The 25636-nt window shown below is 39.6% G+C and overlaps 2 protein-coding genes across 2 annotated transcripts in view; both read left to right on the top strand.

Annotated features, from left to right (window-relative positions):
- Positions 1 to 386: 386 nt before the first annotated feature.
- LOC118371598 (myosin-7-like) lies at positions 387 to 16612 on the top strand. Its single transcript, XM_052504580.1, has 40 exons — positions 387 to 474; positions 604 to 649; positions 2454 to 2662; positions 3011 to 3154; positions 3246 to 3402; positions 3488 to 3515; positions 3608 to 3713; positions 3841 to 3933; positions 4473 to 4536; positions 4627 to 4725; positions 5114 to 5217; positions 5315 to 5453; positions 5555 to 5673; positions 5855 to 6004; positions 6096 to 6266; positions 6409 to 6718; positions 6832 to 6905; positions 7100 to 7305; positions 7405 to 7528; positions 9104 to 9240; positions 9329 to 9584; positions 9822 to 10064; positions 10178 to 10354; positions 10465 to 10610; positions 10686 to 10776; positions 10869 to 11258; positions 11365 to 11491; positions 11587 to 11705; positions 11795 to 11991; positions 12171 to 12354; positions 12720 to 12885; positions 14040 to 14164; positions 14256 to 14564; positions 14674 to 14877; positions 14982 to 15278; positions 15423 to 15527; positions 15641 to 15736; positions 15831 to 15965; positions 16246 to 16294; positions 16483 to 16612. The coding sequence occupies exons 3-39, from the start codon at positions 2462 to 2464 to the stop codon at positions 16264 to 16266; spliced, it is 5814 nt and encodes a 1937-aa protein (XP_052360540.1). The 5' UTR covers positions 387 to 474; positions 604 to 649; positions 2454 to 2461; the 3' UTR covers positions 16267 to 16294; positions 16483 to 16612.
- The window catches only part of LOC118382747 (myosin-7-like), a 41606-nt gene continuing 16403 nt past the window's right edge, over positions 434 to 25636 (top strand). Inside the window, exon 1 of the mRNA XM_052504588.1 lies at positions 434 to 474. The gene's annotated coding sequence lies outside the window, so the exon portion shown is untranslated. The remainder of the gene's footprint in view (positions 475 to 25636) is intronic.

Below are 25636 nucleotides of genomic sequence, written 5' to 3' on the forward strand. Positions count from 1 at the left end.
TCATCACAAAGAGCAACGAATGGGGGGACGGGGGGGGGAAGGACAGGGGGAGTGCAAATCTTGAATTCTTTTTGGGACATATATTACGACAAACTGTTTTTGGAGCTAACTTACTTTGTGTCATTGCACATTAATACATAATTTGATGAATTCCCATTGGTCAAACATACATGCTTGTAATGTTTAGATGACTACAGTGCCTGAAACCGCCCCCTGATCAAGTGGGCTTTCAATGCAGCCAATTTCTCCCCTCCTCTGTCCTCACTGGAATAGCCTGTTGTTACAACGAGCCTGATAGGTCAAAGAGGTATACACCTCTAGCCCCAAATACAGATCTTTTGAAATAATCAGTCTAATTTATGTCATGACATGAACCATCTCCATATAGGGCTGAGTAACACTCTTTATAAAGAGAGATGGAGACCAGGGGGAGTCAGATCAGGGGGAGACACAAGGACACAGGACATCCTGAAGGTAAGCATATAAAGGCAGTCTGCTGAGGAGGGCAAAGATAATCATTATACGACCTAACAATAGTCATAACCACACATAGCTGGTCAGTTGACTGATATTTGTCTTTGTATTTGTCTATTTCATTCTCAGTAGAGATCTTTTCCACCAAACGTATCCAAGGGGTGACCAACAACAGGTAAGATTCACAATCTTCTAAAATAAAGGCTCTACCAGCCTCCTAGTGGTTTGTGTGAAGTATTTAACTGCGTTTCATAAAATGTGTATATTAATGCAAAAAAATATATTTTGTTGTCTGTACTCATTAATCCAGTCAACTTGTTTATGTGGCATAATACATATTTCCTGTATAGTAATTACATGTTGTCAGTGTCATCACTACACAAGCTGTAGATTTCAGCTACAGTGGACCTAGTCACTTTTGTCTGCTCTGAACCTCACAAGTTTTGGTTAATATTTAATGTGCTTTTGGTTTACTGACCTTCATATTGTTCAGATAAACTCTTATTAATCTATGACTCTAAATCTGGTAGCCTACTGCTGTTCTGCATCAACCCTCGTGTTTCTTTAGGCTTATAATTAAGTTTTATTGGCCTGCCATGACCATTATACTACTCATATAGAGTATATACATGTACCTGACAAAATAATGGAAACACTTGAGTAAATGAGGGATAGAAAGTGTATTGAAAGCAGGTGCTTCCACACAGGTATGGATCCTGAATTAATTAAGTAATTAACATCTCGTCATGCTTAGGGTCATGTAAAATTATAATGGGCAGGCCATTATTTTGGCTACCGTGGCCATGCCCCCATAGGATGACAATGTCCCCATTTCAAAGGGCAGGAGTGGTCTCTGAATGCTTTGATGAGCATGAAAACGATGTAAACCATATGCAATGGCCGACTCAGTCACCAGATCTCAACCCAATTGAACACTTATGGGAGAGCTTGGAGCGGTGCCTGAGACATCGTTTCCACCACCATCAACAAAATACCAAATTATTGAATTTCTCATAGAAGATTGTTGTCATATCCTTCCAACAGAGTTCCAGACAGTTGTAGAATCTATACCGTTCATTGGAGTTTTTCTGGCTTGTGGTGGCCCAATGCCCTATTTTTTTATTTAACCTTTATTTAACCAGGCAAGCCAGTTAAGAACAAAATCTTATTTACAATGACGGCCTGCCCTGGCCAAACCCGGACGACTCTGGGCCAATTGTGCGCCGCTCTATGGAACACCCAATCACAGCCAGATGTGATGCAGCCTGGATTAGAACCAGGGACTGCAGTGAGATGCAGTGCCTTAGACTGCTGCGCCACTCGGGAGCAAAGACACTAAATGTTGGTGTTTCCTTTATTTTGGCAGTTACTTGTACATACAGTCACACTCATATCTAATGTTCCAATTCATTTAGGTCTTTGGGGTAACATTTATAAAAATGTTTTGTTGTTGATGTATGAAGGGACAATCAGGACAAAGGTCTAATTTACACTGAATTCCAAAACTGGTTCCAGAGAACAGTGAAATACAGCCCTGGGGCCCTAAATTTGACGATGTATTTAATATGATATAATATTAGTGCTTTACACTGATATTAGATCATAACCACAATATGCACGGTTCCCTTTGTCATTTACAGAATAAAATGTCAAACTATCAAAATATGGTTGATATTGTAAAAAATACTGTAAAGTATGAAGATCTAACTGGTTGCTGTTTCTTAAGTTTGAGAAACGTTTGTCATGAGAATCCTGGCATACAATACACCATGGCAACAGTGAGAAACCAGCCACATGGAAATCTGAATTTTAGCTAATTGAACCTAATAATAATAATACTAATAATAATAATAATAAATAGAATATACAGTACATACACACTATCCACAACAACAAATACATGGTATTATTCCAACTCAAACCTGGTACTGTGTGTAAAATATACATATGTATTCAATGCTCTGTTCCTGCCTTCACAGGTTTAAGAATGGGGGACACTTTGATGGCAGAGTTTGGCGGTGCAGCTTCCTTTCTGCGTAAATCTGACAAGGAGCGTATGGAATGCCAGACTAGACCCTTTGACATAAAGAGAGAGTGCTATGTGCCTGACCCTGAGGTAGAATACGTCAAGGCCACAATCACCAGCAGAGATGGGGCTAAAGTCACCGCTGAAACAGAGTTTGGAAAGGTAAATATTTTGTTGAAAAGCATTTCTGAAAAAATTTGACCTGGAAAATGGATACCTGGAAAATCATAAAATAATACATTTTTCTACTAAGAACTCTATGACTGATGAACAATTATTTAGAAACTGAATTGAGTTATGCACTTCACTGTTTAGTATAAAAAATCTTACAAGAGATACTAAAGCAGAATCCTTTAAATCTTTGACTTTCATGTAAATCAGGCATTACATGTAAATTGATGATTTCTGTAAATTCTATGTTGTGTGTAATATCAAGTTAGGGTTTGTCTCAAAGTGAATAGCTCTGCACCTTAAAATGACACAGAACTATTTAATTTGCAATTCTTTCAGACTGTTACTGTGAAGGAGGACGACGTCCACCCCCAGAACCCGCCAAAGTTTGATAAAATTGAGGACATGGCGATGTTCACCTTCCTGCACGAGCCCGCTGTGCTGTTTAACCTCAAAGAGCGTTATGCAGCCTGGATGATCTACGTAAGTAATGACCTGTCTGCTAATATCTCCACTAAATCAAACATTCATTCAAATGAATTAAACTAAATATACATCCCCTTGTCTTCCACAGACCTACTCAGGGCTGTTCTGTGTCACTGTCAACCCATACAAATGGCTGCCAGTGTACGATCAGTCTGTTGTCAATGCATACAGAGGCAAGAAGAGGACAGAAGCTCCACCTCACATCTTCTCCATCTCTGACAATGCCTACCAGTACATGTTGTCAGGTCAAATATAACTTTTCCTTTTCATCTATAGAAATCAAATGATATTTGGATAATGTCACATTTACTGATAATTCTCTTTCTACAGACAGGGAAAATCAGTCTGTCCTTATCACGTAAGTACATCAACCAAAGGTTATATCCATTTGAGACTATTACAAATTAAGAGAAATTCTGAGACATCAACATTTGTATTTTTAAATCCCAGTGGAGAATCCGGTGCTGGAAAGACTGTTAACACCAAGAGAGTCATCCAGTACTTCGCCAGCATTGCTGCTGTTGGCGGAAAGAAAAGTGCCGCGGAAGAAAAAAAGGTCAAATTTAATGCAAATGAAATATTCTTCATGGCTGGATGGGTATATGTTGACAAAACCCAATTTTATTCATAGAGTATTGTTTGTTATTGTATCATTTTAACACTGTGTGGTTGTTGGGTTGTAGGGGACCCTGGAGGATCAAATCATCCAGGCCAATCCTGCCCTGGAGGCTTTTGGTAATGCCAAGACCATCAGGAATGACAACTCCTCCCGATTCGTAAGTTTGGTCTTTGTTTGTGAAATATTATTCAAATCTTATTATACATGTTCAGTGTTTCCCCTATATGGACCACCACTACAAAAATATATGTAATTTAATATATACACTACCGTTCAAAAGTTTGGGGTCACTTAGAAATGTCCTTGTTTTTTAAAGAAAAGCTCATTTTTTCGTCCATTAAAACAACATCAAATTAATCAGAAATACAGTGTAGACATTGTTAATGTTGTAAATGACTATTGTAGCTGGAAATGGCAGATTTTTTATTTATGGAATATCTACATAGGCATACAGAAGCCCATTATCAGCAACCATCACTCCTGTGTTCCAATGGCACGTTGTGCTAGAGTGGAGAGAAATGTTTTTAATATGATATTTGAGTGAGAGTGACTGGCCTCCATCCCTATCAAAGTTGCTTATTCCTGCATTACACCATGCAACCTCAAGTGCACCTAAGGTATTCAAAAAGAAAACAAATACTACTTGAACCCAGATCTGTTGTGGTCTGTAATTTCTGCTTTGACCATAATTTACAGGGTAAATTCATCCGAATTCATTTTGGAGTTACTGGGAAGCTTTCGTCTGCTGACATTGAGACTTGTGAGTACAACACTCAATTTGCCCAGGCTTGAACAGATCTATTTGACAGGAAACACATTAATACCAAAATAACTTTTCCATACTGATCAGATCTTCTGGAGAAGTCACGTGTCACTTTCCAGCTCAAGGCTGAGAGAGACTATCACATCTTCTACCAGATCCTGTCCCAAAAGAAACCAGAACTGCTGGGTGAGTTTTGAATCATCAAACTGAGTAGGGTTGAGGTCAATTCTGGATTCAACTGAAAATTTCTGATGAAATCAAATGAAAATATTATGGTGCAACCAGCCCAGGCCTTGTGCTACTCCCATTCCCTACCGTAAAACACAATGTCATATGATTTATGTTGTAACATTTTCTTTGTATATTATTAAAATGTAATTTAAGCAGACAACATAACACATAACAATCTCCAGCAGTTTATTTTAAATTATCCTGTCTATTTATAATATTACAGTTTTATTTTTGCAGAAAGCAATTTTTCTAATTGACCTCAACCCTAATACTGACTATATTATGATATGACCTATACCACAGCATGAACACAAATTAAACTGAGCTGTTCAATTCTTTTCAGAAATGCTACTCATCACCAGCAATCCCTATGACTATGCCTTCATCTCCCAAGGAGAGATTGCTGTAACTTCCATTAATGATTCAGATGAGCTAATGGCTACTGATGTGAGTAATATATCTATATATTGTATATGCAATAACATTTCACTTGTATCCAACCCTCTCTCCAATACAAAACAATGGCCTTTTATTTCGGAACTAGGATGCCTTTAATGTGCTTGGATTTGCCCAAGAAGAGATTAATGGCATTTATAAGCTGACTGGTGCCATCATGCACTACGGCAACATGAAGTTCAAGAATAAACAGCGGGAGGAGCAAGCAGAGGCAGATGGCACTGAGGGTGAGTGCTGAGGATTTAAAACCTTTCACTTCATTATGAAGTAGTGAAAATCTAAAATCAGTTGGATTGCCTCTTCCAATCATAAAACTTTGCCTTTCCAGATATTGACAAAGCTGCATATCTGATGTGTCTGAACTCTGCTGACCTGGTCAAGGGGCTGTGTAACCCAAGGGTCAAAGTTGGAAATGAGTGGGTCACAAAAGGTCAGAATGTCAACCAGGTGAGTCTTCAACATTTAAAAAATAATATTCAGCATAAAACTTGTCTATGTTCATACCTGTAATTCCCCATTGAACATGCTTTCTAGTCCAGGACTAGGCCTAATCTGTGTCAGGGAAACTGTCGCTTGGTGTTTCTGTTGAGGCTATGTTTCAGTCATTTATTTTCTGAATATTATGTAGGTGTACTACGCTGTTGGTGCACTGGCAAAGAAAATTTACGAGAACATGTTCCTCTGGATGGTGATAAGAATCAACCTTACTCTGGACACTAAGAACGCTCGTCAGCACTACATTGGTGTGCTGGACATTGCTGGCTTTGAGATCTTTGATGTGAGTATTTGATAAAAAGGACACATCATAAAATGATTTATCTGAACCATCACAGCTGACAAAATAAAGTAATTGTGAACTTCTATTTCAGTTCAACACCTTTGAGCAGCTGTGCATCAACTTCACTAATGAGAAGCTGCAGCAGTTCTTCAACCACCACATGTTTGTGCTGGAGCAGGAAGAGTATAAGAAAGAGGGCATCGTCTGGGAGTTCATTGACTTTGGCATGGACTTGGCTGCCTGCATTGACCTCATTGAAAGGGTTGGTGTCTTCAGTTTTGCAGTAGTTGATATGACCGTAGTAATATTTGATATTTTAAAGGCAATCTTTTTAAATGTGCTGATATTTAATCACTATGCTTTTCCGTTAGCATTAATTAATTTGTATTCATTCCTTCCACTAGCCCATGGGTATCATGTCCATCCTTGAAGAGGAGTGCATGTTCCCCAAGGCCAGTGATTCTACATTCAAAGCAAAGCTGTATGAAAACCATCTGGGCAAAAATGCATGTTTCCAGAAGCCTAGGATTATTAAGGGTAGACCAGAGGCCCATTTCTCCTTGGTTCACTATGCTGGCATTGTTGACTACAACATTGGTAACTGGCTGGTGAAGAACAAGGACCCCCTGAATGAGACTGTGGTTGGACTGTTCCAGAAGTCAAGTCTTAAGTTCCTGGCCAACCTCTTTGCAAACTATGCTGGTTCAGAAGCAGGTACTATGTGTTTATATCTGTAAAGACTACAACACACTCAAATAAATAACAATCCACAGTATATGATAGTAGTAATAAAAGTATATTTAAATAATTATTTCATTGTCATACAGCACCTGAAGAAAAAGCGGCTGGAGGAAAAAAGAAGAAAGGCTCTTCCTTCCAGACTGTGTCTGCATTGCACAGGGTAAATCTGAGCTTAAATCAATATGTTTTTGATGTTTTCACATGGAAGATTATTAACAGATGTATTACATTTGCAGAACATTTGAGATGCCAGTATGTTGGGTTAGGCATGTTAGCATTAAATGCCACTGTGACTTGTGAGTTACTTGGAGACTCATTCAATGATGGAAAATTCTACATTTGTCATACTGACAGGAGAACTTGGGTAAACTCATGACCAACTTGAGGTCTACTCACCCCCACTTTGTGCGTTGCATCATCCCCAATGAGACCAAGACTCCTGGGGCCATGGAGAATCCTCTGGTCATGCACCAGCTGCGCTGTAACGGTGTGCTGGAAGGCATCAGGATCTGCAGAAAGGGCTTCCCCAACAGAATCCTGTATGCTGACTTCAAACAAAGGTAAAAATAATGATGCGTTTCATTTTCAAAATAAAATAAACCGTTTACCTCTTCAGGTCTTCCATTATATAAGATCATTTCTTTCTGATTTAAATTCAGATACCGCATCCTCAATCCAAATGCTATCCCTGAGGGTCAGTTCATTGACAACATGAAGGCAGCTGAAAAACTCCTGGGCTCTCTGGACATTGACCACACCCAGTACAGATTAGGACACACTAAGGTAAGTTATTTAAATAGATGAAAAGAAATAAGACCTGTTGGAAAAGGATGGAAAACAGCAGCAATTATCGGGTCCGAGCAGTATATTAACAAAACACCACCATCTGGCCAACCTGAGGAATGATTCTTGAAATAACTGCTGATATACCATTGATCATGCTTATATCATGCAAATGGGTCATGTCAAGAAATACACATTTATACTTGGTATAGTGCCACAAGCTAGTAGATCCAGATCTACAGTAAGCAATTGAAAGCATAGTGGCCATGATTTTTTAAATAGACTTCAGTGTTAATTTTGTCAGCTATTTTGGATTTAAGTTTTAGTCTTAGATTTTATGACTAAAATACCTTTTAGTCTCAGTCCCATTTAATAATTTCACCCTTCTTAGTTTTAGTTATCAGTCAACTAAAAATCGGGACAATTTTCATCTTAGCCCCAGTCATTTAATCACATATTATTCAAAGTATTATTTTTCCATTAAATAATGAACATTGACCTTCCATCATGTGGATATTAAGATAACCTTGTCCCACTAGGTCTACTATTCCCTCATATTGCTGGCATATTGATATTGTGGCAGATTGTAACCAATGCCAGCCATTATTTACCATATAGCCAAGGCTACAAAGCCAAGGCTACTGAAAGATGTTAATTCTGCCAATGAGAGGATTGCATTAAAAAGTGCAATATGCAGAAATCGCTCTGCCATTGCTTGGTTGCTAAAATTAGTTTGCCTAATTCCAATTTATGTCACAATACAAGCACGTATAGTGTAGAGAATCATTGTACTATCTAAAACACTGAAATGTATTTTCCATAAGCAAACATATTGTATTTTCAGCTGTTTGAAGCTGGTGTATAAAACCGAAAGTAAAAAACAAAACTTAAGAATGGGAAGCATATGAATAGGTCACACAGAACAGATCTACTGCTTCTTAGACTTGCTTCAATGAGAATGACAGATCTATAACTAACATTTCTATGTGAATTTGGTCAGGATGCCAAAAAAGTTACACATTGCAGCTTTAAATCTTCTGCAAAGGCATGAATGTTTATGATTGGACAAAACAGATGAAAAGGAGCTTCATGTCAAATTGAATGCTCATTAGTCTCACATGAAATTCAAGTCTCATCACATTTTTATCAACTAAAATAAATACCAATTTGTTACAGTTGGATAATTTTTCATGGCATCTCCTCATCTCGTCGTTAGTTTTCTTCAGGGAAAATAGGTAATTGACAATATTTTTTGTCATAGTAATTGTTAACAGAAATTAACACGGTTAGACTTTATGTATTTATTTTTAAAGATCTTGCCAAAATGTGTAATTCTCGGTCAACATGCTGGGACTAAAGTTGTAAAATCAATTGCACATAAGAGGGCCAACTTGTGTTCAATTTGTGACATTTTTGTACAGAGACAAGAAATCAGCAATCGAAACATGACTACCAAGTCTTGTAAATCTGGGGGCTACCTCATTTAAGTTATTTATGGTCAACTGGCAGAAAAATACAATCCTACCAAATATGAGACGATCCAAGCATCACATTACGGCCTTTGTGTATCTTTAGGTGTTCTTCAAGGCTGGTCTCCTGGGTCTACTTGAGGAGATGAGAGACGATCGTCTCGCTCTTATCATCACTGGCTTCCAGGCCAGATCACGTGGTCTACTTGCTAGAATTGAGTTCCAGAAAATGGTTGACCGCAGGTTGGAATTTGAATAAACAAAACTTCTGCAGACAATATACCGAAGGTGGAAAAGGTTTTATAACACGCCAATTTACCTAATTTTACAGGGATGCCTTGCTTGTGATCCAATGGAACATTCGTGCCTTCATGGGTGTCAAGAATTGGCCCTGGATGAAGATGTTCTTCAAGATCAAACCTCTGCTGAAGTCAGCAGAGACTGAGAAGGAGATGGCCAACATGAAGGAAGAATTCCTGAAGCTTAAAGAGGCTTATGCTAAATCTGAAGCTCGTAGAAAGGAGCTGGAAGAAAAGATGGTCTCCCTTCTCCAAGAGAGGAATGACCTGCAGCTCGCTGTCCAAACTGTGAGTAACATTAACTGCATTGCAGTTGCTGCATTCACATCCTTTGTCAAAATGGTATTTCCTAGTTAGCTATTAGCTCTAGAGAAATTGAAAAAGAGAGAGAGAAGAGACATGATTTGATAAATAGATACGCACAATCAGCATTTGTTGATCATTTGTAGTGTCCAAATATTTTGTCACCAAACTTTTGAGCTTTGGAGAATTTGATATACTCACAACATATTGACACATTGACAGTCAGAAGACACTATTTGTGATGCTGAAGAGAGATGTGAGGGTCTGATCAAGAGCAAAATCCAGCTTGAGGCCAAAGCCAAAGAGCTGACAGAAAGACTGGAAGATGAGGAGGAGATGAATTCAGAGCTAACTGCTAAGAAGAGGAAGCTGGAGGATGAGTGCTCAGAACTCAAGAAGGACATTGATGATCTGGAGCTCACTCTGGCTAAAGTGGAGAAGGAAAAGCATGCCACAGAGAACAAGGTAATGGTTTATCTTTATTCTTGTGATGTTAAAACACATGCCCCCTTAGTTCGAGCCAAACTCAAATTAATTGGTTTGGAGTTAAGTGTAATGACACTGTTCCTTTTCCATAGGTTAAAAACCTGACTGAGGAGATGGCAGCTCTGGATGAAATCATTGCCAAGCTGACCAAGGAGAAGAAGGCTCTGCAGGAAGCTCATCAACAAACGCTGGATGACCTGCAGAGTGAGGAGGACAAAGTCAACACGCTGACCAAAGCCAAAGCCAAACTGGAACAGCAAGTTGATGATGTGAGTATCAAATAGTAATTCACAAAAAGTACAACAAAATTAGTAATATCCTAAAAATACGCAACAGTAAATTGCTTACTATGAATATTGTTTAATATATCCTTTATCAGCTTGAAGGGTCTCTGGAGCAAGAGAAGAAGGTGAGAATGGACCTTGAGAGAGCCAAGAGAAAGCTGGAAGGAGACTTGAAGTTGACCCAGGAGAGCCTAATGGACCTGGAGAATGACAAGCAGCAGCTGGAGGAGAGAATGAAGAAGTAAGATCACAACCCATAACATCTCATGAATAGTTATTTTACAGAAAGTGCTAAAATGTCTAATTTACTTATCAGGAAGGACTTTGAGATGAGCCAACTCAACAGCAAGATTGAGGATGAGCAGGCTTTAGGTGCCCAGCTTCAGAAGAAACTGAAGGAGCTGCAGGTATTTCAATAGCATCGTTGAAAAGGGAATCCTTCTGTTACAATTGTTTATGTTATGATCATACCAGAAAATGTGAATTCCTACCATTTAAGGCCCGCATTGAGGAGCTGGAGGAAGAGCTGGAGGCTGAAAGAGCTGCCCGTGCCAAGGTGGAGAAACAGAGGGCAGATTTGTCCAGAGAGCTAGAAGAGATCAGTGAGAGGCTGGAGGAGGCTGGTGGAGCCACTGCTGCCCAGATTGAGATGAACAAGAAGAGGGAGGCTGAGTTCCAGAAGGTGCGCAGAGACCTTGAAGAGGCTACCCTGCAGCATGAGGCTACAGCTGCCACTCTGAGGAAGAAAAATGCTGACAGTGTAGCTGATCTGGGAGAACAGATTGACAACCTTCAGAGAGTGAAGCAGAAGCTGGAGAAAGAGAAGAGTGAGCTCAGGCTGGAGCTGGATGATGTGGTCTCCAACATGGAGCAGATTGTCAAGTCCAAAGTATGTGGTATTATTGAGCAATCTATAAAATGTATGTTTTTTCTCGACATTTTAAAGAAGAAATTTAGTGATGCTGTTCTGTATTTTTTTTAAACTCTGTTTTTAGACAAACCTGGAGAAAATGTGCCGTACTCTTGAGGACCAGATGAGTGAATACAGGACAAAAGCTGAGGAAGGACAGCGATCCATCAATGATTTCACAATGCAGAAAGCAAAGCTTCAAACTGAGAATGGTACATACAGTATATTAACAACAAACCTGAGCAGCCGAAATGAATAACCACAGTATGTAATATCATTGAAAATAATTTGAATTGAATGAAAACAGGTGAATTTGCCAGACAGTTGGAAGAGAAGGACTCTCTGGTCTCTCAACTGACCAGAGGTAAGCAGTCCAATGTTCAGCAGATTGAAGACCTCAAGAGACAACTAGAGGAGGAAGTCAAGGTATTGATACAACAAATGCAGTGTCCTTTATCCAACTACTATCTATCTTCCAGCATAATTACAGATCCTTTTTTAAATTTCCTTACAAGGCCAAGAACGCACTTGCCCATGCAGTGCAGTCTGCTCGCCATGACTCCGATCTGCTGAGGGAGCAGTATGAGGAGGAGCAGGAGGCCAAGTCTGAGCTGCAGCGTGGCATGTCCAAGGCTAATGCTGAGGTGGCTCAGTGGAGAACCAAGTATGAAACTGATGCCATCCAGAAGACTGAGGAGCTTGAGGACGCAAAGTAAGGATGTTTTATTACTTTCTCTTACTTTTCAGGCTATTGAACCTTGGCTGAAAGAGCGATACACAAAAGTACATGACGAATAAATAATAAGTTGAATACCTGTTAAACAATCACTATATATCAGGAAGAAAAAAGTCAGATGTTCAAAAATGTGTTTCTCATCTATGTCCATCTAGGAAAAAGCTGGCTCAGCGACTGCAGGATGCAGAGGAAGCTGTGGAAGCTGTAAATGCTAAATGTTCATCCCTAGAGAAGACTAAACACAGACTCCAGAATGAGATTGAAGATCTCATGGTGGATGTGGAGAGATCTAATGCAGTTGCTGCCTCTCTGGACAAGAAGCAAAGGAACTTTGACAAGGTAAAAAAAAGAAAACATTTTGGATACGCAAACCATAGGAGGCTTCAATACAGTACGAGGGGCGGCAGGTAGCCTAGTGGTTTGAGAAGTGGGCCAGCAAGAAGGTTGATGTTGAGTGAGCTAGCAACCAGAATGTTTCTGGCATCATCTTACACACTACCATCGCTTGTTGTTGTCCAATTGAGCAAGGCACTTAACCCCCTATAATTGCTCCAGCTGCAGTGCGACTGAAACATTGCTTCCAGCCCATGTGTGTCTTGAAGGGTTGAGTTGTGAGTTCTCTGTAAGTTAATGGACAATAAAGTACATTGTATCTTAATTATATACTGTATTCAAACTACCTAAAATACCTGTATGATTTCCAGATTCTGGCTGACTGGAAGCAGAAGTTTGAGGAGTCTCAGACTGAGCTGGAGAGCTCCCAGAAAGAGGCCAGATCTCTCAGCACTGAGCTCTTCAAACTCAAGAACTCTTATGAGGAGTCTCTGGATCATCTGGAGACCATGAAGAGGGAGAACAAGAACCTCCAAGGTCGGACCATGAGCATTATTAGCCTATATAATTTAGTCAATGAAAGATCGATATGTAATAGAGATTATGCGTGTGAATGTTTAAACGTTAAAACGGAATTGGGATCGTTGAAGTTAAGAATAAATCCACTAACAAAAAACATTTTTTTGTGTGTTTTTCCCCCACAAAATAAAAATCACAGTGCAGTTATAACAAAACATATTCTTTGCCATGTTATAGCCAAACTAGACGATAGGCTATAAAGACCTGGGTTTTGTTGTGTAATTTAAATAAAACCAGAGGAGAAAGAGTCAAATTTTAGGCTACTTTGGTAAATGTACAGATTACCAAGACATATGACAATGGCCATGTCCTCTCTCTCCCTCGCTCTGGCTCGCTTGCTGTTGCTCTTTGCTAATGATACAAATATGTGTTCAGTCTTCCCGGTCTGTTGCGTGTAGAATATCCTAGCCTATTGCAAGCCAAGAAATTGCGAGATACAGCTTCCATTTGGAGATAAGGCTTTTGATTACCCAATAGATAGGCCAAGTGTATGGTTCTGACTGTCTGCATGGTGGCCGACCTGCCTATACTGTGCCCCTCCCCTCCTTCTCCGTCCCTCTCTAGCTCGCTATAGAAAATGTGAGTGTTCTCGATAGTACGGCAACCAATCAGTCTCCTCCATTCCAAAAATACAGAATTTTAGGAGTTGAGGAGTCGCGGAATCTAATCTTGACACTCACAAATGGGAGTCGACACATGGACATGACGTGCAAGGAGTTGAGGAATCAATTATTTTGGAGTCGACTCTCCACCACTAAATCATTGTCATTAACAGTTGGAAAAATGGCAAAGGCAAGAGACAGCAGTGAAGTCCTATATGGCAATACTTTGACAAATGAAATGAGATGGTGTTGAAATGCAAACTTTGCAGAGTAGAATTGAGGTACAGTAATGGTAGTACAGGTGCTTCACCATCTGAAAGGGACGCACCGTGAGACCCAAACCGTTGCTGGCAGCAGCCCAGCTGCAGTGTGAATTCTCATGGAATTTTATGCATTTTTAAAAATTGTTTTAACGGATTAAACATTGGGATTTTTCCCCCATTTGCCTCACCCATAATCAACAATAGTTATCACAAAATGATTCCGATGTACAATAATATTTTTCCACAGAGGAAATTTCTGACCTGACGGAGCAGCTTGGTGAAGGAGGAAAGAGCATCCATGAACTGGAGAAGATCCGTAAACAGCTGGAGCAGGAGAAGGCTGAGATACAGTCTGCTCTAGAGGAAGCTGAAGTGAGAATAGAAAACATTTACAGATAGTTTATTGTCCAGATAACATTTTATTTTAAGATTTTACAAACAATGGGTGGCTGTGTCCTCATAGGCCTCCCTAGAGCATGAGGAAGGCAAGATCATGAGAGCTCAGCTGGAGTTCAATCAGGTGAAAGCTGACATTGAACGGAAGCTGGTGGAGAAGGATGAGGAAATGGAGATGAATAAGAGGAACCAGCAGAGAGTTGTGGATACCCTGCAAAGCTCCCTGGAGTCAGAGACTCGCAGCAGGAATGAAGCTCTCAGGCTGAAGAAGAAGATGGAGGGAGATCTCAATGAGATGGAGATCCAGCTCAGCCAGGCCAACAGGCAGGCATCAGAGGCCCAGAAGCAACTTAAGGGTCTCCATTCCCATCTGAAGGTATTACTTCCACACCACTGAATTAAAAACATTGCTTGTGCCTTTGGATAAAACCAAACCACACTGTGAAACAAGAAAATAAATATAGTAAAATCTATTCTCTCTAAAGGATTCTCAAATGCAGCTGGATGATGCTCTTCGTAGCAATGATGACCTGAAGGAGAACATTGCCATTGTGGAGAGACGTAACAACCTGATTCAGGCTGAACTGGATGAGCTGAGAGCCCTGGTGGAGCAGACTGAGAGAGGCCGCAAACTAGCTGAGCAGGAACTGCTGGATGTTAGTGAGAGAGTTCAGCTGCTGCACTCACAGGTAAGACAGTAATATAGAACAATTAGGGTTCTCCTTAAATATCTGCTACTTGAGGTATGTAGAGGTAATATACAAATAATTTGTCATATATACTGTATGTGTAGAACACCAGCTTACTGAGCCAGAAGAAGAAGCTAGAGGGCGACACATCCCAGCTTCAGAATGAAGTGGAGGAGGCTGTGCAGGAGTGTAGAAATGCTGAGGAAAAGGCCAAGAAGGCCATTACTGATGCTGCCATGATGGCAGAAGAGCTGAAGAAGGAGCAGGACACCAGTGCTCACCTGGAGCGCATGAAAAAGAACATGGAGCAGACCATCAAGGACCTGCAGCACCGCCTGGATGAAGCTGAACAAATCGCCATGAAGGGGGGCAAGAAGCAGATCCAGAAGCTGGAGGCCAGAGTAAGTGTCTAAGCTACATTCTCTTCTATTAATTCAATGTCACATTTCATATTTCTAGTCATATTTGTAGCTTCAATATTGAAAGTAGTGATAACTAACTAAATGAATGTACATGGTGTGTTAACATCGATCATATCTTTCAAGGTGAGAGAGCTAGAGACTGAAGTGGAACTGGAGCAAAGGAGGAGCAGTGATTCTGTGAAAGGAGTCCGTAAATATGAGAGACGCATCAAGGAGCTCACCTACCAGGTACATTGTTTTAATTTAACAGTGCACAGTTAACAATTAACATTAACATGCTCAGAATCAAATGTAAGATATATACAGTATATGACTATTTCTTCCCTTCTTTTTGGGTGCAGACTGAGGAAGACCGTAAGAATTTGAGCCGCCTACAGGACCTGGTGGACAAACTGCAGCTGAAGGTCAAATCCTACAAGAGAACTTCAGAGGAGGCTGTAAGTAACCTTCTATCATCCATATGTTGCATATTTAATTCTCAAATTGTTTTGTTTGCTAGAAACCTTTAAATAATATTATTTTAAATCACAGGAGGAACAAGCCAATTCCAATTTGGGCAAGTTCCGTAAGATTCAGCATGAACTGGATGAGGCAGAAGAGAGGGCTGATATTGCTGAGTCTCAGGTCAACAAGATGAGAGCCAAGAGTCGTGATGCCGGTTCCAAGGTCAGTGAAGTTTCTGTTTCAAAAGCCTCAACTTTCTGGGAACTGGGACTCTGTTTAATGGTCATTTCAATTCTCGATATTAACTCATTGATTCCTGAAGAAAACAAGTAATTGATTCATAATCTATTACATTGTTACCAAGTAACTATACATACCTGTTGAAGTTGTAAAATTGTAAAATTTCAACAGGAGGACACGGTATACGGCAATATAAAATGTTTTTCAGTACACACTAAAATGTTCTAATAATCAATCAATCCATCTATCTTCCCTGACACAGAAAGGAAAGGATGAGGAGTGAGTCCAAGAGTCGTGATGCTGGCTCCCAGGTCAGTTCTTTTAATTAAAATAATAATATTGGTTATAATTTGCGAACTCATCTGAAGTATGATGACAGTCCCAAGCATTTGATGTCCAATAACCATACTATCATTCATATAACAATAAATTGAAATATTGTTTTTGTGTGTTTACAATAGTTTATTACATTTGAACCTTCATCCATCTTGTGTTACAGAAAGGACATGATGAAGAGTGAAGCTCTCGGATGGACCTTTCTGAAAATCTCCTGACTGTAGTGCTTTAGTTGTTTCTCTATTCTCCATGTAACATGAGCAGAATAAAGAATAAAGTCAAGTTAAACAGCCCCTCTGTGTATTGCTTGATTCTATTATGAACAGGTACGAAATCGACTATTATTTAACAAAATTAACACAGGTTTTCATTGAATATACCAATACCTCACAGAGAATCATGACAATAGACAAATATCTCTCACTTTTTCATCTGGGGGTGCTTCTGAGCCAAATTGGGTCCCCTAAATGAACAGATATATTGTTCAGAAAAGACCTATATAGACAGAGAATGAAACACCTACCCACAACCATGAGCAATATCATATTTTGTTGGCCCAAAAGTAAGGATTGTGTGGTTTAATAAGAAATGTATTATTTTTAGATCATTGGGGCGGCAGGGTAGCCTAGTGGTTAGAGCATTGGACTAGTAACCGAAAGGTTGCAAGATCAAATCACCGAGCTGACAAGGTACAAAATCTGTCGTTCTGCCCCTGAACAGGCAGTTAACCCACTGTTCCTAGGCAGTCATTGAAAATAAAAATGTGTTCTTAACTGACTTGCCTAGTAAAATAAAGGTAAAATAAAAATGACAAATATAATGGTGTTGGTGTTAATATTCAGAACCACATTCCTGTAAAGACTAGACTAGAGAGGATCTCTTGTTAAATACGGTTGAAGTAATATGGCTACCGGTTAATCTGCCTCACCTAAAGCCCATTCTCGTGGGAAGCGGCTATAGACCACTAAGTGCTAACAGCCAGTATCTGGATAACATGTGTGAAATGCTGGATAATGTATGTGATATCAACAGAGTGGCATATTTTCTGGGTGATTTACAGTTGAGGTTGGAAGTTTACATACACCTTAGCCAAACACATTTAAACTCAGTTTCACAATTCCTGACATTTAATCCTTGTAAAAATTCCCTGTCTAGGTCAGTTAGGATCACCACTTCATTTTAAGAATGTGAAATGTCAGAATAATAGTAGAGAGAATTATTTATTTCAGCTTTTATTTCTTTCATCACATTCTCAATGGGTCAGAAGTTTACATACACTCAATTAGTATTTGGTAGCATTGCCTTCAAATTTTTAAACTTGGGTCAAACATTTCGGGTAGCCTTACACAAGCTTCCCACAATAAATTTGGTGAATTTTGGTCCATTCCTCCTGACAGAGCTGGTGTAACTGATTAAGGTTTGTAGGCCTCCTTTTCTATAGGCTTGAGGTCAGGGCTTTGTGATGGCCACTACAATACCTTGACTTTGTTGTCCTTCAGCTATTTTTGCCACAACTTTGGAAGTATGCTTGGGGTTATTGTTCATTTGGAAGACCCATTTGCGACCAAGCTTTAACTTTCTGACTGATGTCTTGAGATGTTGCTTCAGTATATCCACATAATTTTCCTACCTCATGATGCCATCAATTTTGTGAAGTGCACCAGTCCCTCCTGCAGCAAGTGTTTATTAGTGTTTCCTAGGGCACCCTATACGCTTTGGCTACATTGCATGTTTTCTCTTAGTTACTTCATGTAGCTAACATTTTCTTGCTTATTTCTCTTTGATTTATAAGATACTGTTGCACAAACAACATGCTGATTTAGATCTACACCATCACTGTTATCTATCAGGCTGTATTAGCTAGCTACGTTTGCACTTACTCATTAAATTTATTAGCTAGCTAGCTATTATTATATTAGCGGCTAACAAGATTTAGGGCAACTTGCTAAGAAAAGACAAACTAGCTGTTTGCTGATGTAAGAAACACAAACTTATAGTGTCATTATTTATTTTATTTTTTATTTATCTGTTATTTTACCACGTTCTCATTTGCAGCAACGACCTGGGGAATAGTTACAGGGGAGAGGAGGGGGATGAATGAGCCAATTGTAAACTGAGGATTATTAGGTGACCCTGATGGTTTGAGGGACAGATTGGGAATTTAGCCAGGACACCGGGGTTAACACCCCTACTCTTACGATAAGTGCCATGGGATCTTTAATGACCTCAGAGAGTCAAGACACCCGTTAATGTCCCATCCGAAAGACGGCACACTACACAGGGCAGTGTCCCCAATCACTGCCATGGGGCATTGGGAATTTTTTTTAGACCAGAGGAAAGAGTGCCTCCTACTGGCCCTCCAACACCACTTCCATTATAGAACGCTTGTGAATTTATATTAAGAAGCAAAGTGAAAACAGCATTGTTGTGATCAACATTGGTGCAAATGCTGCATTGACCATGCAGACTGAACACAAGTGTCTCGTGGTTGCAGTGTTGCCAACTCCTCAGTAAGCAAAGTAGCTATTGGCTGTCCTAAAAGTCGCTAAATGACGTCATCCCCCATTTTGCATAATTTGCAAAGTGCATGTAATTGTGATGGACGCTGTAGGAGAGAGGAATAACATTGTGGGAGAGACAAAAAAGTGAGTAAAAAACACCCTAAATATGTTTAGAACTACAAATGCCGATTATTGTTTTTTTTAATGTCATAATTCCAACCCTCATCCTTTATCCGGGCGTAGGACCGGCGAAAGTGACCAAAAGATACACTCTGGCGGAGTTACTTAGTTTTTTAAATTTAATTACATTTTTTTGTTTTTTGATTTTTAGTTAAGTTTTCTTAATTTGGATTGGTTTTTAACCTTAAGGTCCACAAGTCACAGTAAAACATGCATTTTTTAAAACATTTTTTTGTATACAATCTACATTAACAATCTAAATGGACCAAAAAGAGACAATAGAAAAAACTGTCAATGGCAATGTGAGAAAATGATGGTAACTAGTCTGGCTCTAATTCAGGTTAATCGTTTAAAAATCAGCCAGCGGCGGCTTCCCGCATGCGTGATTCATTTAGTCTGGACACGGAGGGGTGAACATCTCCTGCTCTGACTGCAGCTGGGAGGGACTGCTGCGTGAGGGCTCGGCCATCTGAGAGTGCTTTGGGATGGGGGTGGGGCTCATGGCAGCACCTGCTGCTAGTTGAGAAGAGTAAGAACGATACGTGCTTTCACATCAGTCTCCAAAAGTCTCCAATAACACCAGAAAAAGTTCCTCGATTTGTCGCTAGTCGCTTTTTTGAAAATGTGTCGCTAGAGGGGTCTGAATACTCGCTAAATATAGCAACAAAGTGGCATGGAGAGAAAGAGCAGAGATGACGTTACACTTGGTGTATCACATTTAACAAAACAAACATTCAAATACTGGTATAGATGGTAAAGTAAAAACCCAAACCGATCCCTTTATCAATACAGGTAAAAAATAAAATACGGTATACTGTCCAGCCCTAGCTAAGGTCTAGTCAACGCTGGTCTGACCAATCGGAATCCATGCTTCAAGAATTTTTAAAGTTTTGAATGACATTAACATATACAGTACCAGTCAAAAGTTTGGACACACCCACTCATTCAAGGGTTTTTCTTTATTTTTACTATTTTCTACAGAATATAGTGAAGACATCAAAACTATGAAATAACATATATGGAATCATGTAGTAACCAAAAAAGTGTTAAACAAATCAAAATATATGTTATTTTTGAGATTCTTCATAGTAGCCACCCTTTGCCTTGATGACAGCTTTGCTCTCCAGGACATCTACAGCACTCAATGTCACAGGAAGGCCAAAAAGATCATCAAGGACATCAACTACCCAAGCCACGGACTGTTCACCCGGCTATCATCCAATTCGGCTTGACCACTAAACCCTCACAAACTTTTACAGACGCACCATGGAGAGCATCGTGTCGGGCTGTATCACCTCCTGTCACGGCGATTTCACTGCCCGCAACCGCAGGGCTCTCCAGAGGGTGGTGCGGTTGGCCCAACGCATCACCGCGGTTACACTGCATTCCCTCCAGGACATCTACTGTACAGCACCCAATGTCACAGGAAGGCCAAAAAGATAATCTAGGACATCAACCACCCAAGCCACGGCCTGTTCACCCCGCTATCATCTAGAAGGCGAGGTCAGTAGAGGTACATCAAAACTGGGACCGAGACAGACTGAAACAGCTTTCATCTCTAGGACATCAGACTATTACATAGCCATCCCTAGCCGGCCTCCACCCAGTAACCTGAACTTTGTCACTGTCACTAGCCGGCTACCACCCGGTTACTCAACCCTGCACCTTAGAGGCTGCTGCCCTATGTACATAGACATGGAATGACTGGTCACTTTAATAATGGAACACTGGTCACTTTAATAATGTTTACATACTGTTTGACTCATTTCATATGTATATACTGTATTCTATTGTATTTTAGTCAATGCCACTCCGACATTGCTCGTCCTAATATTTATATATCTCTTAATTCCATTATTTTACTTTTAGATTGTGTGTATTGTTGTGAATTGTCAGATATTACTGCACTGTTGAAGCTAGGAACACAAGCATTTCGCTACTACCGCACTGACATCTGCTAAATATGTGTATGCGACCAATACATTTTGATTTGATTTTGAATGCTGCAGATAATCATTCTTAACTTCATTACTTCATGTATTGATTTTATACCAATTCTGGGGTCAATTTAACTAATAGTTCATGTTAAGATTGGTGAAAAATGGTCACCTTTACTTTCATAATATTTCACATTGTTTGTCTGCATAATTTACTTGAGACATAGTCTACTTGATCAATAGTTATTGCTCTAGTATCCTATGGTGCCACTGGTGTCAATGACATCTGTAGTGCCACCAACTGGTCTGGTGCAGCCATCTAAGGTTTCCAGTGAATATATATCCACTGAAACTAATTTAAGACAAGTACCATGGACCTTCATTCCACATGTACTGTCAATTGGTCCTATGGTTCATGAGAAGAATTGTGGCATATTTTAGCATATTAGCGTACGTGCTAATACGCATCTACTGGTGTAGTGTGGACGTATTTGAATGCATCAATGTTATTTACTCAAACTCTTTAGGGACTATTGTGATGAGTCCAAAGAACACATTTGTAGTATGTACTGATTTATCAATTAATCAGCCATGTCTTAACCAATACATTTTCTCAAACTAAGTTAAGAGATGTACCATGGGCCTCCATACCAAATTGGTGATATTTGGATTTACGGTTCATGAGAAGATGTTTTTCAAAGGTTTTCAAACATTGGAGGACAATTTATCCTGACGGGGTCCTTGAGACAGATTTGTTCACCTACATACAAAGTTTCAAGTTTATAGGTCAAACGGGGTGACAAATATGCAGGTTTAAGTTAGACTGCTTGTAACAGCGCCACCCATAGGCCAATTGGTGCTATTCTTTTAGATCAAGTCACACATGGTCTATATTTGAGTTATTTGACCACGTCAAGGAACAAATATATAAGAATAGCAACAGGTTTCACAGATTCACGGTAAACCCCTAAATAATATACAAAACAACACAAACATAAAACACAACTACAATCCTCAGTGAAGAGGCTTCAACAACGTACTTTGGAGCAGTTCCTCCTTGAGATGGTGTTAGAAGGTTGCGTTGCAGCAATTAACCCCTGACCTAAAACTTAACCATTTGCTTGCTGTTGTAGCCTCCTGCCCTCAAGTTTAGAATCCACATTCCTATCCTCAACTATGTTTCAATCAAACACACCAACTGGTTCTCGTAGTGAATGCTTCTCAGAAATGTTTACTCTCTATGGCCTTGACAATCATGCATTGGTTACAGTAAACTTAAAGTAATTAATACATTCCCTCCATTTATTTTTAGTGATGTTTTTGTTCAAGGACGAACATGGGCCTAATTATTATAGTAATGATCTTAAATTGCTTTGTTTATGTGTGACCAAATTTCAGTAAACAGACATTTTTATAGACCATCAGCTAATCTCATGCGTGCTTCTACACCTGCATTGCTTGCTGTTTGGGGTTTTAGGCTGGGTTTCTGTACAGCACTTTGAGATATCAGCTGATGTACGAAGGGCTATATAAATAAATTTGATTTGATTTGATCTCAGAAATCAATGAACCTCACAAGCTGTTCATCTCAATCAGAGAAAGGCACTCAGCAGGAATTTCACTGGGTTATAGTTGTACTGAAGGACAAAGGGAGGGAAACAATGTGGCATAAACAAGACAGAGTTAAGGTTAGACCCCACAAGCCAACAACTTGAGAGACAGCGACAGCCACACCCCACTTATTAGAATAGAAAACAACTTTATTGTCTGTTACAGCAAATCATTTACATATGTCTTCTGCTCCGTTCTAAACCCCCAAAATGTAGATTTAAATTCTAAATTCACTAGGCTACATATGTATGATTTTCACACCTCCTACACATATTTAGGTTATAATATCACAACTGTGTATTGTATTCTGCTTATTATATAGGCTAATGTTGGTTCTTCTCTATCATTTTCTTCATTGGGCTTTGGAAAGACACCAATTAAAATGTAACTATGAGTAATATAATTGTTTCATATTTGGGGGGTATTTAGGCTGGTCGTTAGATAAGGCTTTCTAGCTGAAAAAGGAACAAAAACTATTAAGTTCAATTTTATTTGCATAAAAAACATTTAGCCTTATCTGTTGTCTTTCCAATTGCTTACATGTTTTGCATCTTAACTTTGAATCACTCAACATCAATAACTGACACAATTGGGATTTTAATTTAATGTACCCTTATTGTGAAGTGTTACCACATTATTACTGAAATACTGTAACATGTTTTTTATATGCAAGAGTTTAAAGTGTTATACATTAAGAAACAACACGCTAATAGTCCATCTGTGTTAACTATAGGGAAGACTGTGATGTGATCTCTTGGGCTGCAAACTGTACTTCGTACCAAGTCCAGCTGGGAACTCACAACAAATGATCTACACCAAAAATGAGATTGAAGCGAGGTCTTATCAAATCAAGGCTATTTTCTCAGTCTTCCGTATTCTGACTATGACACGAATTTCCTATACGATAATAATATCCACACAAATTTCTTAAAAGATAATATCCCTGCACCTGCACATTGAATACAGCATGCTGACAGTCCAGTAGGACTTACAGATAATGTCATTATGACTTACCTTGGTCAGTGGTGATTCTGTTGCCAGAGGAAGATTTGTGGAGGCTACTCCTGCATCACTAACCTATATCTTTCTTTCACCCCCTGTCAGGGAGCCCACGTGCCTTGGTGAGGGAAGAGATGGTCTTAGCCTGGGGGAGCAGTAGAGATGGCCTGGCAGTCTGTCAATATATGGAGACAAATGACAACAGAAGATTAGGTTAAGGTGAATCCATGTGTTGAAGTACATCAAGCACGACACACGGCAGCTGGGAATGGGATCCTTAGCGAGTCATTGAAGGGCAGGGGATGGTATGTTCAGCTGTGGAAGCTAATTGCAGAACCTCAAGGCTGAAGCGAGGGCCAGGTGTGAAGTTGTAAGAGTCAAAAGGGCTCCAACATGCATTATACTATACAGGGGTCATATGCACAGGTCTTGAAGGAGGTAACACCATTTCCAGCTATGTCACAAATACATCATCACCTTGTTAACAGCTTCACACTTCTTGATCTTTAACAGTGTGACACTTACAAATCCAAGACCTTATGTCCCTTGTCTCAGCACCTTATCAGATATTCACTCAGTCTAATTGAGAAATACACAGGGGCTAAAGCATGTTTTTGGGTATGCAATGTACTAAGAATGACTTGATGCAAACTTTACACAGAGGACACTAATAAATAGCAGGGGGAAAAAACAAAAGGCTATTCACCAAGGTTTCAATAGCATATTGTTTTTGAAAGCATTACCAGTATCTGACATGTTGGACACTGATAAACATCATGTACCCTTTTTTTAGGAGCACTGATAGTAAATTGTATATTTTTGAATGAATTATGTGTAATATAAACAATATCTTCTGTTTCCAACTCAGGTATGACGCGCCTGGGTGAAAGTTTCATGAGGTAAATTGAGTCCCCCCTTCCATTTGTGGCCTGGAATTATTTATGTGAGAAGGCTGCAGCTATTACAATGTCAGATGGTGAGGCCCACACATTCAAGCACATTGAAGTGCCTCATGGTCAGTTGAAGGAATCCAATAACAATTTCACAGGTTTATATTTGTCCTCAAGGATAAAAAGGAGACAATGCCACGTCAACAAGATGGGGCCTATGGTTATGTTTACAGTAGCTGGGACTCTTAATGACAATGGAAAGGAAAGTGACCTTGCCTTGGTGAACAACTGACAGTTGCAGTTGTCTTGCCATGATTTCACACCATGTATGATGACTTTCTCATGACATCCAATTACATTAAGCAATCACAACACAAAGATGTTCTAGTTTGTTCCCAAACATGTACTAGAACATAAAACTCAAAACTAACCTCAATTAAAATCAACACCCCCTTACTAAATTCAAGGGATTTCCAATGATCAAACATACAATATTGGTATGTGTTGGATGTCCATGGAGCCTGAAACTGCCCAATAAAGGAGGGTGCTAAAATGGGCTCTGAAATGTCATAACGTTGTCATGTAGCCACCTCATCTGGTAAAGTGACACAAAAAAAGGAATTATAGCAAAGTGTGATGCTCTACATGCACCTTGGGTTTTTGCTCCCCTTCTCCCTCCTTATTGATGGCCTGCTGTTACAACACGCCTGATAGGTCTGAGGTGCACACCTCTACTTACAAAAGTTTTGGATCTAACTTTCTGTCATTTCATGTTACATACATTATTTGATGAATTCTCATTGGTCAAACATACATGCTTGTAATGTTTAGATGACTACAGTGCCTGAAACCGCCCCCTTATCAAGTGGGCTTTCAATGCAGCCAATTTCTCCCCTCCTCTGTCCTCACTGGAATAGCCTGTTGTTATAACGAGCCTGATAGGTCAAAGAGGTATACACCTCTAGCCCCAAATACAGATCTTTTGAAATAATCAGTCTAATTTATGTCATGACATGAACCATCTCCATATAGGGCTGAGTAACACTATTTATAAAGAGAGATGGAGACCAGGGGGAGACAGACCAGGGGGAGACACAAGGACACAGGACATCCTGAAGGTAAGCATATAAAGGCAGTATGCTGAGGAGGGCAAAGATAATCATTATACGACCTAACAATAGTCATAACCACACATAGCT

Source organism: Oncorhynchus keta, chromosome 4, assembly GCF_023373465.1.
Source record: "Oncorhynchus keta strain PuntledgeMale-10-30-2019 chromosome 4, Oket_V2, whole genome shotgun sequence".
In the NCBI taxonomy this organism is placed as follows: Eukaryota; Metazoa; Chordata; class Actinopteri; order Salmoniformes; family Salmonidae; genus Oncorhynchus; species Oncorhynchus keta.

Coding starts and splice junctions, on each gene's coding strand:
- LOC118371598 (XM_052504580.1), top strand. CDS start 2,462: ATGGGGGACACTTTGATGGCAGAGTTTGGCGGTGCAGCTTCCTTTCTG. Junction 5,218..5,314: donor ATGAGCTAATGGCTACTGAT/GTGAGTAATATA, acceptor TTTCGGAACTAG/GATGCCTTTAATGTGCTTGG. Junction 11,992..12,170: donor GAGGAGCTTGAGGACGCAAA/GTAAGGATGTTT, acceptor ATGTCCATCTAG/GAAAAAGCTGGCTCAGCGAC.